General features: G+C 42.1%; 1 protein-coding gene across 3 annotated transcripts in view; it reads left to right on the top strand.

The window, feature by feature from the left end:
• The first annotated feature begins 707 nt into the window (after window positions 1-707).
• Window positions 708-15,360, top strand: part of PCSK5 (proprotein convertase subtilisin/kexin type 5) — a 508,063-nt gene continuing 493,410 nt past the window's right edge. The window contains exon 1 of one of the 3 annotated variants that reach the window (XM_040356083.1): window positions 708-1,397. In XM_040356083.1, coding sequence (XP_040212017.1) covers window positions 1,218-1,397 — 180 coding nt within the window. In that variant the 5' untranslated portion in view covers window positions 708-1,217. The remainder of the gene's footprint in view (window positions 1,398-15,360) is intronic. The other 2 variants (XM_040356101.1, XM_040356092.1) reach the window with 2 other exon arrangements.

Raw genomic sequence — 15,360 nt, 5'->3', positions numbered from 1 at the left:
AGAAACATAATAGAATTACGATGGTTGCTAGAGGGATTGACATGTAAGCATACATAATATGACTGATACACACACACGTTATAAAGCTGTGTGCTGCTGCATCCAGGCTGAAAGTGCTTCTCTCTAACACTAATGTTCTCATCGTTGTTTATGTTTCTATCTAATTTTAATAACTCTTTCATTAATAGTTGCATTCAAGTATGATTGTTGTTTCCTTTTAGTAGATGTGAAGGCAGCACTTTCACTAAATGTTTAAAACACAGCATTCAGGAATAATACTACCAATAAATGGTATAAACATATCAATCAATATTGAGTATATAAGCCCTCTATGGACATGACAGATTCTGAATGGCTTACTGGCATGAGACGATAACGCATCTTTGATTGGTGAGATAACTGATAAAATGTACATTTTTCTGTTGTAATTTGAAGCTCAAACATAAAAATGGCTACATACATAGCTGTGTGTGATTTGCAATAATGTCTCTTGTAGCTGAAAGCTTTTAGGAGCCCCTGTATTGTTTGTGTTGTTGATGGTACCCTTAGCCTCTGAGGTTGCCACCCACACAGTCTCCTCTTGTACCTCACATTGAGCTGCTAGATAGGTGAGGGCATCTGTCTGCACTGTTTGTGTGTGTGAGAGTAGCAGGAGGAGGGGATAGCATATTAGAAGGAGTAGGAGGGACAATAAGCTTGCAGCCTCCTCCTTTCTATTACATCTGGGTACTGTTGGTTTTCGGACGGGAGGAGAGCTGAAGGGGGGCAGTCATTTATGCAGAGAGGGAGAGGGAGAAAGAGAGATCTGCTTTTTTCACTCCCACTCCACATTCATATACTAAGAGAGACTAAGAGGAAGATACATGGGAAGTAAAAAGACCGTGTGAGGACTGTGAATTGTCAGCACTCTAACCCTGGCATAGTGTATCCCAAAACAAGACCCAGGACTGAAGAGGAGGATCTGCAGAAAGAGGACATCCAGATTAACACTTGGCAGCAAGAGACACTAGAGTCAAAGTGCAGGGTAATCCCTAAGTGAGATCACAAGCTGAGGGTTATACAAGTGCCTTATTCAGCAACTGGGAACTTTCTTAGTATATGCTTGGCTCATTTTGGATTTAAACAGTTGTGGCGTGTATCTTCTTCACCTGTCTGAGCTCGGAGACCCCCGCTTTGAGGAGCTGGGGACTTTCTTTTAGGGGACAGCAGGGCATATCATGGCTTTTAAGTTGCGGTTTGCCTGGTCTGTGTCCTTCCTCCTGACTGCGCTGCTGGGAATCCCTTTACCTACATGCTGGGCTCGCACATACACCAACCACTGGGCTGTGAGGATATCAGGGGATGCCCAAGAAGCCGACAGGATAGCTAGCAAATACGGATACCTCAACATGGGACCGGTAAATGACTCCCCAACAAGGGGTTAGAGTGCTTTATTTTCATGTGTAATGCTCTGCTTCACTATTCAGGGTCATAATCCATTTTGTAGCATGTTTTTCTAACTTTTCACCTTTCCACTATATACCTCTCTGTCTTTGTGATGTCCACATGCAGCACAATACACACATACTTCTAAATTCAGATTCATTATGCTTAGCTGTATTAAATAACATGGTGAGTTTTCTTACTCGGTATTCTGATACATTATTTTATTTGTGTATTAATGTATTAGGATACCCAATAAGAAAACTGTGTGTGTGTAGTGCTGAGGCTTAATCACTGCTTGTACTATGAACTTAAGCTCAGATGTCACACAAGTTAGCTGTAAAATCCACAGGTTATAGATAAGTCTTTGAGTTGCTATTGAGAAATTAATGGTTTACCAGAGAGAGAGAGAGAGCAGCTATAAACATATCCCAGGAACAATTATCTTTGCTTGTTCATAATGTTGCAGTTTGTACTTGTAGCTGATGTTGCACAAGAGTCCCAGCATTCCTGTAAATTGTTCTGGGACTTGTAGTTCCAGCACAGCTGGGGAGCGTCAAGCTGTCCTCTTTGACGGCATTGTAATACATGAATGCCCACGCAGGCTACTTTTGTGTCCCTTAAGGAAAGGGTAATTGTGATTGAGAGGACTTCTTGTTATCTATCCTGGAACAGCATAGGTCATGTATTATGCAGTACATATTGTAAAGGATTGTTACCAGGAGATATGGGCTCCCTCTTAGGTCACAATAGATCAAAACCTTGATAAATGCTTGGCTGTTGATGGTATACCAGCATTGCCTCAGACACACCTCTCTGGGTGCTTGTATTTTCCTTTAATTGTATTTAATCTATTAACTTTTGGGTTACATTATTCTATGATGTTAAAAAGTCTGGTTGAGCAACTCTTTGATGTCTCTTTCAAGTATCTGAGTAACAATATCTGTCACAAGAGGAATTTTTATTATTTTATATCTAAGATTTACCCTCATCCCACATGTGGGATCAGCTCTGTATCATCGGTCCTTGTTTAAAACACCAGGTCTATTCTGTTCAATCTTGAATACCACATCTATTTAAATGCAATCTTCTTGTATAGGCATTTCAGTGAAAGACTGCATTCATACATCATATTGATGAGTGACCACACATTCTGCCTCCAGAGGTGCATTCTTTGACTGAATGGCGCTAATGTGACAGTAAACCTTGTGGACTTGGATCGGAGCAGCAGACATAGAAAGCTGGTGTAATGGATTTGAGGCTCTGTCTTGTGATAAGCTGCAGGTGGTGACACTACCCTGATGCTCCAAGGCATCCTCCTCCTCTAAAACTTGTGGCGGGGTTCCATGTTTTATGAATGCAACACAGGCAACAGCCAGCCCTTACACACTTCACACTCAACTAATTAGGGATTATTCATTGTAAACACTTGAAAGCCAGGCTCATTCACACTTGGTGATCTATATACTGCGCAGAAATATGTGGCGTAAAAAAGCACCCAGCAAATAAGAGAATCCCTTAGCGAACAGAGACCTCATGTGCAAATTTACTTAACCTCAGTACATGCAGTGAGAGAATTCAGTGTGGACTTTGATACCTCTGTGATAAATGTGTACCACCGAGGGGGAAGGAGGAGAGTGTAGCTCTTTGATCAGGAAAATAAATAGGTAACATGCAGGACACCTTAAACTCTTCCAAAATACAAAACTGTTTTAGAGGTTTAAAATAAGATCATGGTACTGTATAGCCAACCAGATAAATGCAGAAAATAATTATATTGTTTAGTTCCCGCTTCCATCGATGAGTAATCAGCAGTGGAAAATACGTGATTTGGCAGCTTGTATTTGAATCCGGAATCGCAGAAAGCTGCATACAGTATAGGCTGCAAGTCTGACACTGCTCTGTACCTGAATAGTGCAAATAAATATTTAGCATAGTTGTGCCAGCAAGGATTGTACATTAATTTATCCAATGACAGTCATGTTATTATCAAAATAACTGCTGCATGTTTAGATATGTTTATTATGGGGATTGATACCAAACACTATACAGTATATACACAGGGGTAGATTTCATAAAACTTGCAACTGTGCACAGTAACCAATCCGTTTCTAACTTCAGCTTGTTCAATTAGGCTTAAAGGGGTTGTAAAGGTAAAAAAAAAAAAATCCCTAAATAGCTTCCTTTACCTTAGTGCAATCCTCCTTCACTTACCTAATCCTTCCATTTTGCTTTTAAATGTCCTTATTTCTTCTGAGAAATGCTCACTTCCTGTTCTCCTGTCTGTAACTCCACACAGTAATGCAAAGGCTTTTTACCTGGTGTGGTGTGGTGTACCTGGAGGCGAGCAGGCAAGTCAGGACACTCTCTACTTTGCAGATAGAGAAAGGAGCTGTGTGTTAGTGGGCGTCCTGACACTCCTGCTCGCCCCCTCCCCCCCTCAAGAGGCTTTCTCCACACCAGGGAGAAAGCCTTGCATTACTGTGTGTAGTTACAGACAGAAGAACAGGAAGTGAGGATTTCTCAGAAGAAATAAGGACATTTAAAAGCAAAATCGAAGGATGAGGTAAGTGAAGGAGGACTGCAAAAAGGTAAACAGAGCTATTTAGGGAAAATAAATTACCTTTACAACCCCTTTAAGCCTGGGTTCACACAAATCCGAACAGACATCGCATGTGATTCACACAGCATTGCTGGTGCCAATCACATGCGATGTCTGTGCAATTGCGAATTCCACCATACAGTTGTATGGCTGAACTCGCATTGGATTTACACAAAAGAGGTACAGGGACTTTTTTCCCACACTGGAATCGGATCACATGGGTGTTTTCACCCATGTGATCTGATTCCTGTTTGAATCCACAGTTGGCACTGCGATCTGTGAACCGATCTGCGGGTGTCATTAACATTGTATTGACACCCACAGCGGTTCGCAGAAGGCAGTGTAAACTGCCTGTGGGAGAGATGCAATGCGGGAACCCGCACTGGAATCTCGCTGGTTCCCGCGTCACAAGAGTGTGAATCCAGGCTTAACAACAAAACCTAGAAGCTGATTTGTCACTATGCACAGCTGCACCAGATTCTGTGCGCACCAGCTTTAGTAAATCCCCCTCAAAGCATACACTGTATATACATGTTCATATAAAGAGAGATGGAGGGAAAGAAAGTAGATCCAGTCAATACTCCACATAGCCAGAGTTATTAGTGCAGTTCATACTTGTGCTTCTATTATTTTGAGTGTTAGACTGGGTTCACATGTCAGCACGGAACGGCCCACAGCAGGGGTCCGGTGCGTCCCCATTCACCGATTCAGGTGCCGATTTCAGCCCACATTTTTGGCAACATTTTAACCCGAAACTGACCAAAAGATGCACAGGACCCCTGTGCAATTCGCACCGGAGCTGCCTCTGGCCTCGTACACACGGCCGAGGAACTCGACGTGCCAAACACATCGAGTTCCTCGGCCAGTTCAGCCCTGAAGCCGCCGAGGAGCTCGGCGGGACGAGAGCTCCCATAGAACAACGAGGAAATAGAGAACATGTTCTCTATTTCCTCGCCGAGGTCCTCGTCGGCTTCCTCGGCCGAAAGTGTACACACGGCCGGGTTTCTCGGCAGAATTCAGCCAGAAACTCGGTCGGAAGCTGAATTCTGCCGAGGAAACTGGTCGTGTGTACGGGGCCTCAGAGATGTGTGGACCGGCTCCATAGAGAGCTGTTTACAATCTCCTGCCATTCGAATTGGATGCAATAGTGTGAACCCAGCCTAAGTAGCAATTTATGTTGTATCAACAATGTATTGCCGTTTACTTTACAAAAAAAATAAACATTTTTTTTTTCCAGCAGGGGATAAAAAGTAATAATTTTGGGATCCTGAGTCTTTTTTTACTATACTTACCCAGATGTAAAAAAGACTGTAGGCATTACCTTTCATATAGTCAGTGGTTATATGAGGTAAAGCAAGACTTTCAGTGACTTGCTAAGGTCCATGACACAGAAACCATCTTCATTTACATATGTTTGTGCTGAATTGCATCTAAATGCTTCCAATACATTTGGAAAGCTTTATGAAGTCCACCTATAGGACATTGTGTCTGTGTCATCCCTGCTGCTCTGTTGACACGTGTATAAAAGTTGATTGTTTTTATAAGGAAATCTTTTTTTTGTCTGAGATTCTGGGACATAACTCGAAACGCACTTACATATCTCAGTGAAATATGTTTTTAATAATCAATAGAAACCCCAGAGCACCTTTTGTTCCACTAATGATGTAAGTGTTCTATGAAGCAAGAACTTCCCTCCAGCATTCCAGTCATGTTGCATCCCTCATTATAAGCTCAATCAGCCTGTGTGTCTCTGCTCTGTGTGCCATATTGTTATAAGAGTCAGCCACAAGATCCTGTGCAGTCTGGGAGGCCCATGTTCACTAATGGATAAAAACTTTAGCATATCCAAATTCCAGCTCATATTCCAGGAACAACCAACTACCAGAATTTCTTCCTGAACTACAGCTGTAGATGCTAAATAGCATGCAGTTGGGATGTTGCAGCTGTTGTTGTTGTTGTTTTTGTTGTTGTTGTTGTAGTTATTTTTTTGTGTGCTTAAAGAAATAATTAGTGCAATCGAATGCCTTCTGATTAAATCATTTGCTGTTTTAGAATGATCAATGTTTAGAGTTGTCAGCTTTTGAGCTAAAAAATGTGAATGTAAAACACACGTTTGTGATTCAGACCCCTTTCACACTGGGGCGTTTTTCAGGCGCTTTAGCGTTAAAAAAAGCTCCTTAAAGAAGTTGCATCTGCAATCCCAATGTGAAAGCCCGAGTGCTTTTACACTGAGGCACTGCGCTTGCAGGGCATCAAAAAAAGTCCAGCAAGCAGCTTTTTTGCAGTGCAATAATCCTAGGGTTCTTTTACACAGCCGTTCAATCTGCATCCATCTGTCATTTTTTCAGACTAAAACACAATGTATGTCTTCAAGTGGGGAGATGTAAATGAATGTATGTCCGTTTTACACCCACTTGCATCTGTTCACAGAAAAAAAACTAAAAAAGGTTTGTATCCTTTTACGATTTTGTGGACATTAAAGGGGTTGTAAAGGTTCATGTTTTTTCACCTTAATGCATTAAGGTGGAAAAAAACACCTGGCAATCACCGGTCCCCCCCCCCCCCCCCCCCGTTTTATTTACCTGAACCAGTTCACTTGGCATCTATGGCCGCCGAGTGTATGACTCAGGAGCGCGCCCGCAAGGTAACTCCCTCGGGAGAGAACTTCCCAGAGGGGGTTATTTAATTCTGGGAGGAGCCACGAGAGCAGCCGAGGGACCTCAGAAGAGGATGTTCGAGGCCCCTCTGTGCAAAACGATCTGCACAGTGGAGGTAAGTATGACATGTTTGTTTTTGTTTTTTAATCAAACCTTCAGTATCTCTTTTAATGGATGTAAACTGAACTAAAGAAAGATGTTGCAAACTGGTGAAGACTGATGTGATCTGAATTGGTATTCATCAGTTTTTGTGATTGAACCGATGACGCTCATGTGAATGGACCCTAATTCTAGCAAAGTGAGCCACCTCAAATGGGTTTTGTAGGTTCAATATGTGTAGGTTAGTTAACTGTTTTGGTTTGGTTTCTGGTTTCGAAATAAAATATCATATACACACACATATACTGAAATTAAAAAAAATATGGGTAATACAAGCGTTTCTGTGCTTGTTGTAGAAACATTCATCAATTCTGTTGCCTAGGAAAGCAATACTAAACAGGAGCAGTGGAACAGATTACGAGTCAAATTTACTATTGCTATTCCTGACAGAATCGGCAGACAAAACCCTTCTTAGGTCTAAGCACAAATTCTATAAATATGCCAACAAATCAGGGACTTACCTAGCTAGAGCACTAAACTCGACCAACAAATCCTATAACCCAATAAAATTAAAAATAGCAAATAACTATACCTCCAGTAACCCATGCAAAATAGTGAAGAAATTTAGTGAACACTTAATGAAAATATATTCGGAAACAACCTCGTTTAATGAATCGGAGGCTGAAACCTTTTACTCACAGATCAAATTACCGCACTTAAACGAAACCCAAAAATCACAGTTGGAGGAAACAATATCGCAAGATGAGGTAGCGGAGGCCATCGACGACCTAAAATTGAATAAACGGCCTGGCCCAGATGGGTTCCCAGCTAGATATTACAAAACATTCAAGGACTTAATCTCCCCCAGGTTGGCAGATGCATTCAATGACGTATTAAAACAGAAATCCTTCAGGCAAGACTCACTAATGGCCACTATATGTATGATCCCTAAGCCTCACACAGACACAACCTTAAGTGAAAATTACCGTCCAATATCTATGCTGAATGTTGACATTAAGTTACTAGGGAAAATATTAGCGCGTCGTCTTAATAAATTCATTGGAACACTGATCCATCGCGATCAGGTAGGATTCATGCCCAATAGACAGGCGGGGGACAATATAAGGAGGGCGAATTTAATTGCACATATCGCTAAAAAAAGAGGAATCCCAGCGTGCTTTGTCTCCCTAGATTTAAAGCAGGCTTTCGATTCCGTCTCCTGGGCATATCTAGCATTTAATTTGCGGAAATGGGGTTTCGGACCCAATTATATTCAGTGGATTCTGGAAATGTACAAAAATCCCAAAGCATACGTTAAATATGCGGGGTACAAATCAGAGACATTCAAAATACAAAGAGGTACTAGACAAGGATGTCCTTTATCCCCATTATTGTTCGCCCTCCTTGTAGAACCCCTCGCACAAAGGATCAGAACTGAATCCACAATTCTTGGTATAGAACTGGGAGGTATCAAGCACAAAATTTGCTTATATGCAGATGACATCCTACTTTTCCTCTCGTCGCCCCAGGTATCAGGCCCCAACTTATTCCCTATCCTCAACCAGTTCGCTTCATTCTCAGGTTTAGCAATAAATCCTAAAAAATGTAGAGCCTTAAACATATCATTATCCACCATTGAACTAAGTGCCGCTAGATCAGGTCTCCCTTTTGAATGGCAAACAAAAAGCATCCCATATTTAGGAATACACCTAACAGCTGCAGTAGCTGATCTATATTCGTTTAACTATCCCTCTCTCCTAAAACACATAACAAACCTCATGAAATCTTGGACCCAACTCTCGCTGTCATGGTTTGGTAAAATAAACGCTATCAAAATGACAATCCTGCCGAAACTACTTTATCTCTTCAGAGTACTTCCCATCCCCATCCCGGCTCATTATTTTAGAATAATCCAAAAAAGAGTTTCATCCTTCATATGGGGCTCTTCCAAACCAAGAATTAAGCCCCAAACCCTATACTTACCTAAAGTTAAAGGAGGTCTGGGTTACCCCAACTTCTTACATTACTACAACGCAGCACAACTAGCAAATTTAGTGAAGTACCACGCAAAACACGAAGCTCCATTATGGGTGGCTATAGAAGCGCTAGAAAGCGATCCTATCTCAATCTCCAATATGCTCTGGATCTCCCCAAAATTACGCAAACATGTATGTAACCCCATTCTTAAACACTCCCTATCCTTATGGGACAAAATCAAAGCCAAGTACAGTCTACAATCCCCGCACTCACCATTACTCTCATTTATCAAGAACCCTGAATTCTATCCAGCGTGGGTATACCCAGGTACATTCAAAGAATGGGTGAAAAGGGATTGCACGCAAAAATACAAATTTCTAAACTCTTCCTCCATTATTCCCTTCCCAACACTATGTGAATCACAGGGAATCCCTCAAAAGGAACTTTTCAGGTACCTACAAATAAAAAACTTTTTTCAACCACTGGCAGATGCACCTGCTCCGCCAACTCAGATGTCAATTTTTGAAACCATCTGTACAAAGGATCCACATGCTAGAGGCCTGATATCTACCATCTACTCCCAAATAATCACACATCCCTACACAGGGAAACTTCTATACATGCGTCGATGGGAGGAGGACCTAAACACAGAACTGAGTGAATCGGAATGGAATCAAATATGGCTCAACATCAAAACTGCATCCCCAAATGTGATAGCGTCAGAGACCAATTACAAAGTGCTTGCTAGATGGTACCTGCCAGAATTGCTAAATTTACTCGCAACTTTTCAGGCCTATGCTTTAGGGGATGCACGGATATAGGAACATATTATCACACTTGGTGGTCGTGCCCGAAAGCGCAAATATTTTGGCTGAAAATTTTTCAAATAGCTTACATTTTACTGGGGAAGAATTTCACGTTAGAACCTAAAATAGCCTTACTCAATTTAAAACCGGCGGATGTATCAAATACACAATTCAAACTTATCAGACAGCTTTTCACAGCCGCAAAGCAAACAATGGCCAAAGCATGGAAATCCCCAAATTTGTCAGTGGAGGAAGTCCACGCCAGAACGAACACAGCAATGACTCACGCCAAAATGTCGGCCATCGAAACGGACACGATTACCAAGTTCGAACAAGAATGGAAACCTTGGATTACTTATACAATGTCTAATACTTTCAATAATGAGGTTTTGATGCCATGGTAGCCCAGCCAATGTAGCGATAGCGGCATCTCTTGCTGAAGGTGGTTGTCCCCCGGCCTAGTCCTGCAGACTCCCTGGCCCTACCTTCTCCCTCCTGTCCCCTCCTCCCGCTTATTTCCCTTATTTCCCTTATTTCCCTCTTTTTCTTTTTGTCTTGTTTTGACTCAACTTTTGTCTTCGTCCTGGTGATATGCATCGTTAATAGGTTTATGATACATATCTCACCCCAGGTATCTTTGAAGAATAACAATATTGAAGCTTTCACTGTAATACTCTATAAGCAGATCTGTGTGTGGAAATATTAATATAGTTGGTATGATACTAAGTTACACCTCAAGTTACCCCACCACGGAAATATAATATTGCAAGATCGTTATAAACCTTTTTAGCAAGGACGTATTGTTATTGTTATAAATTAACGCTACAATAACTAACATGCGAAAGAACTCTCTCCTTAATTACATTGTGTTCTTATTCTACAATGTTTGTATAATTCCTTTGACAAATCACAAATAAAGACTTTTGACAAGGCAAATTTACTATTGCACTTCCATTCATAAATTCCTTGCCCTGCTGCTTTAAAGTAGTACTGTGATAGATAAAACCTGTCCCTGAAGTTTCTTACTCTCTCATCTGTTTAGAATAAAATTTTGTCTAATTTCCAGTGTTAATTCTGTTACAGATCTGTCCGAATCTGTCTCAGTTGGCTGACCAGGATTGCAGGGACATGGGGCCACAAGTATACAAAAAACTGCCATACACAAACTGAGAGAGGCAGATTTTTCATATAATTATGTTGCCTCTTTGTTTGATAAATGTCACTCTGAGGCCCCATACTCACGAGCAAACATGTCTGCTGAAACTGGCCCGCAGGCCAGTTTCAGCAGACATGTTTGGTCGTGTGTGGGCGCGAGCGGGCCGAATTCCAGCAAACATTTGCCCGCCGGGCCTTTTCCCAGCAGACAAATATTCCTGGACTTGTTTTAAAACAGCCCGCTGGAATTCAGCCCGCTCGGACATGTACGGTCGTCAGTACAGACCTACCGTACATGTCCAGCCGCCCGCCGTGCCTCGCATGCGTCGAATGACTTCGACGCATGCGTGGAAGCATTTTAAAGGCGGGCCGCCCACGTCGCCGCGTCATTGTCGCGGCGACACCGCGTCATCGACGCGGCGACACCGCGGACACGCCCCGCGTATTGTTTACGCGCGGACTTCTGTACGATGGTGTGTACAACCATCGTACAGAAGCCCTCTGGCAGACATGTATGGTGAAAACGGTCCGACGGACCGCTTTCACCATACATGTTTGTCCGTGTGTACCCGGCCTGAGGCCTCGTACACACGATCGAGGAATTCGTCGTAAATGAAAAATCGTTTTCCTTGACGAGGTTCTTGTCAGGCTTGTCGAGAATCTTGTCAAGCTTTCTTTGTGTACACACTGTCAAGACAAAATCTTGTTGTTCTCAAACGCGGTGACGTTCAACACGTACGACGGCACTATAAAGGGGAAATTTGATTCCACCGGCGCCACCCTTGGGGCTGCTTTTACTAATCTCATGTTACTGCGTGTTAAGTAAAAGTTTAGTAAGAGACGATTTGCGCTTTTCAGTCTGTTACAGCTTGACGAATGTGCTATCTCTATTACGAACGCTACTTTTACCGAAGGTGCGCTCCCGTCTTATAGTTTATTCTGAGCATGCACAGGTTTCTAAGCATACACACAAACGTGTTCCTCATCGTAAACCAGCCCGACGAGAAACGCGACGAGGAAATTGAGACTTCCAGACGAGGAAAAAGAGTACTTGTTCTCTTTTTTGCTTGTCGAGATCCACAACAGTTTTCTCTAAGAAAAACATACACACAACCGTTTTCCTCGGCAAAAAAGTTCTGCCACCAAGTTTCTTGATGGATTCTGTCGAGGAAAACGGTTGTGTGTACAAGACCTGAGGCTCCATGCACACTGGGCTTAAAAAACATCAGTTCCCTTGGTAGAAAAAAAATATAATGCGTTTACTGTTTTTTTTTTTGCCAGAAAACTCCAATCAAAAATGCAAACCAGGAGTTTTGTTCTGCCTCTATTTGTTCTAATGTGCATCGACACATCGGATAACATTGAGCTGCTTATACAGGCAAAACTCCTGTAGATGCAGATTTTTTTAAGCCAGTGTGCATGGACCCTAAATGTTATGTTATATCTCATTTTGGACATACTAGTCAGATGATTTCCTGGTATCAAAAAGGATTTTCTGTAATTGTTACATAGCCTTTGAGTTTTTAAAATACAGGCCGGCCAAACATGGTGGAAATAGTTGCAAGAAAGACATTTTAACTTCATGCATTCTATGCATGAAGGTAAAAAAAATCTTCTGTGCGCTGCTCCCCTCACAGACCCCCAATACACACCTGAGCCCCCTCTGGATCCAGAGATGTGCATGAGAGTCTTGGCTGTCCAGGGATTCCTTCTCGTCATTGGCTGAGATAGCAGTGGGAGTCATTGAGACAGTGAGACAATAAATAGATAACAGGGGCTGGGTCGTAGTCGTAGCTCTATGCATCTTATGGACGCATAAGCAGGGCTCCGGGGTAAGCGCGCACTGGTGCCCCCATAGCAAGTGGCTTGCTGTTGGGAGCACTGGTCAAGGGGTAGGAGCTTTGGCAGAGGACCTGAGAAGAACAAGATCGGGGCTGCTCTGTGCAAAACCATTCCACACAGCAGGTAAGTATGACATGTTTTTTTGTTTTTTTTAAAGCAAATCTTTAATAGCACTTTAAGCTGACACAGCTCATTCTGTGACACTAAAGTAGGATATACAGATAAAAAGCATTATACATTTTTGTAGTTGGGTTGTTTCTATGACAGTGTTAGTATGCATCTTCTGAGGAAATCGATTAACCTCTTATAAAAAAAATATAACCAAGATGAAAAATAATGGGAATCTTAAAGTTGAATGCAAGGCAAAAGCTAGCAATCAAATGTGCAAGTTTCATATTAAAAGACCCTGATACATTTCTATTCCAATTGCTAGGTCTGAACACTGTAACATGGTGGAGGAGGTGACATCATTGCACCCTTCTTTTCACCAACACAAGCCAACATTGGGTATTTTGCTGGCAGTTAAGGATGATGCAGAAGATTGCTGTGAAGCTGCATACATGGTGGCTGAGTGTTGGGTTTGAAACAGAACCTATAATGTTGCACTGAATGGGTAAATTGACAGGATCTCTTTAGTGATGGAAGATGTGGCCTACCACATTTTGTTTTTTCTTCAATTGCACTATTATCACTATTATTGTGCCATGTTATTTTTGTGCCCCAAATTTCATTCCCTTGACTCCCCTTGTTCATAGCACCTCTGTCCATGCTGTTCATTTCTGTTTTTTTCTGCCCACAGGAGCAGGCTTATTCAGGTGTACTGATCCATGGAAGTTCACATAATCTGTTAACTGCAAGGGCTGCTAGGACAAATAGTCCAGCAATAGTCCAATTGCAGTGACATTGCAAGCAGTAGATGTCTGCATAGTTAAAATACACTCCCACAGATTGTCATTTTATAACATTTTCAAGGACTGTGCTGCGGCACATGACTTAAGCTTTGCGAAAGTCATTATATTACTAAGCTGCACTCACTTTATGACCTCACAGTCTTCTGTTATCGCCCAATGTGTACAAGCTGTTCTTTTTAAAGGGTGTCTGGAGTTTGGCTTTAACTGTAGATGAAGGGATTGCACCAGTATGTGTATATTGGCATGTCTGCAATGTCAGGCTTTATGTACACTAGTAGCTTCTAAACTTAAGTTTGGGAGCTTTTGGCATTTTTTTGCGGCGTGATTTTGCCACATTTTGCGTTTACCTGCAGCCACAGTAACTGACGGCCAAGTGTACATGAAGCCTAATAGTAGATAACGAAATCTTATCTGTTTTAATCTTTAAACTAATTTGCATTTATTTGCCATCATATACTGTAATTCCATGTCATCTATGCTTCGTAAGAATGATTTAGCTAATTAATGTTGTTTTGTATTTTTTCTGTAACAGACTTGCAGTAAAACCTCAAATTGCAAGCAATGTTGTATTGATTAATAAATTCATAATTTCAGGAAAGTATTGGCAACTAGCTTTAAACACTTCCTATTCTTCTGTCTGTAACTCACCACCGCAATACAAGGCTTTCTTCCTGGTGTGGAGAAAGCCTCTTGAGGGGGGAGGGGGCGAGCAGGCAAGTCAGGACACTCTGTACTTTGCAGATAGAGAAAGGAGCTGTGTGTTAGTGGGCGTCCTGACACTCCTGCTCGCCCCCTCCCCCCAAGAGGCTTTCTCCACACCAGGAAGAAAGCTTTGCATTACTGTGTGGAGTTACAGACAGGAGAACAGGAAGTGAGCATTTCTCAGAAGAAATAAGGACATTTAAAAGAAACATTTAAGGATGAGGTAAGTGAAGGAGGACTGTACTAAGGTAAAGGAAGCTATTTAGGGAAAACATTTTTTTCCTTTACAACCCCTTTAATGATCATGAACAGGACATATCGAGAGGGTGAATCTTCTTAAAGTGAAGTCCCACCCAAAAGTGAAACTTCTGCTTTAAGCACTCCTCCCACTTTCATGCCACATTTGGCATGTAATTTTTTTTGGGGGGGGAGTGGGGGCATGCGTTTGGAGTGGGACTTCCTGTCCCACTTCCTTCTTCCTCCTACGGGCCGCCTAGGTGACTCCTCCCTCTAGGCCATCTTCTGGGACATGTGACAGGTCCCTAAAGATTGCGTGTCCAGTCCGAGAGCTCAGCGCCGAAGCCGAAAGCTGTCATGGCTTTGTGCCCACAGTGGCTATGACGGTGCTGGGGGAGAGGAGCAACACTCCAGGCGGCCGCATCGCTGGACCGTGGAACTGGTGTGTCTGTTACACTTTTTGTAGCTGCTGACTTTTAATAAACAAAAACCCTGGAACTCTGCTTTAAAGAGGGCCCAGACAACCCCTCTGCACTCTATCAAAAAATGTTTTTTTGTGCCTTCAGTTATACTTTAATGATAGCTGTGATGTGTTTTTTATAACCCCCAAAACTGTGTTTGAAACACCATGGCTTAGTTGGTATGTTCAGATGCTGGATCGTACATTTTATTGTAAGAACACATTTATTAGTAAATTGTATGTATATACCCTGTAGCCTTTATGCGCATCATAGATGCATAGTAAATTCAGTGAGCATACAATTTGCTTGTTTGTGTGGGATTGATACACCAGCAGTTGGCATATCCTTTAGTTGATTAAAGTGGGAGTAAATTAAGTGAATTTTACCTATAGGTAAACCTATAAGACTTACCTATAGGTAACGTGCACTGTTTAGGAGATATTTACTGTACATGCAGCCGGTGACGTCATCCGCCGCGGCGGCAAACGG

Source organism: Rana temporaria, chromosome 1, assembly GCF_905171775.1.
Source record: "Rana temporaria chromosome 1, aRanTem1.1, whole genome shotgun sequence".
NCBI classification, from domain to species: Eukaryota; Metazoa; Chordata; class Amphibia; order Anura; family Ranidae; genus Rana; species Rana temporaria.
Note: the sequence above shows the minus strand (reverse complement) of the source record. Positions and strands in the feature narration are given on the sequence as shown.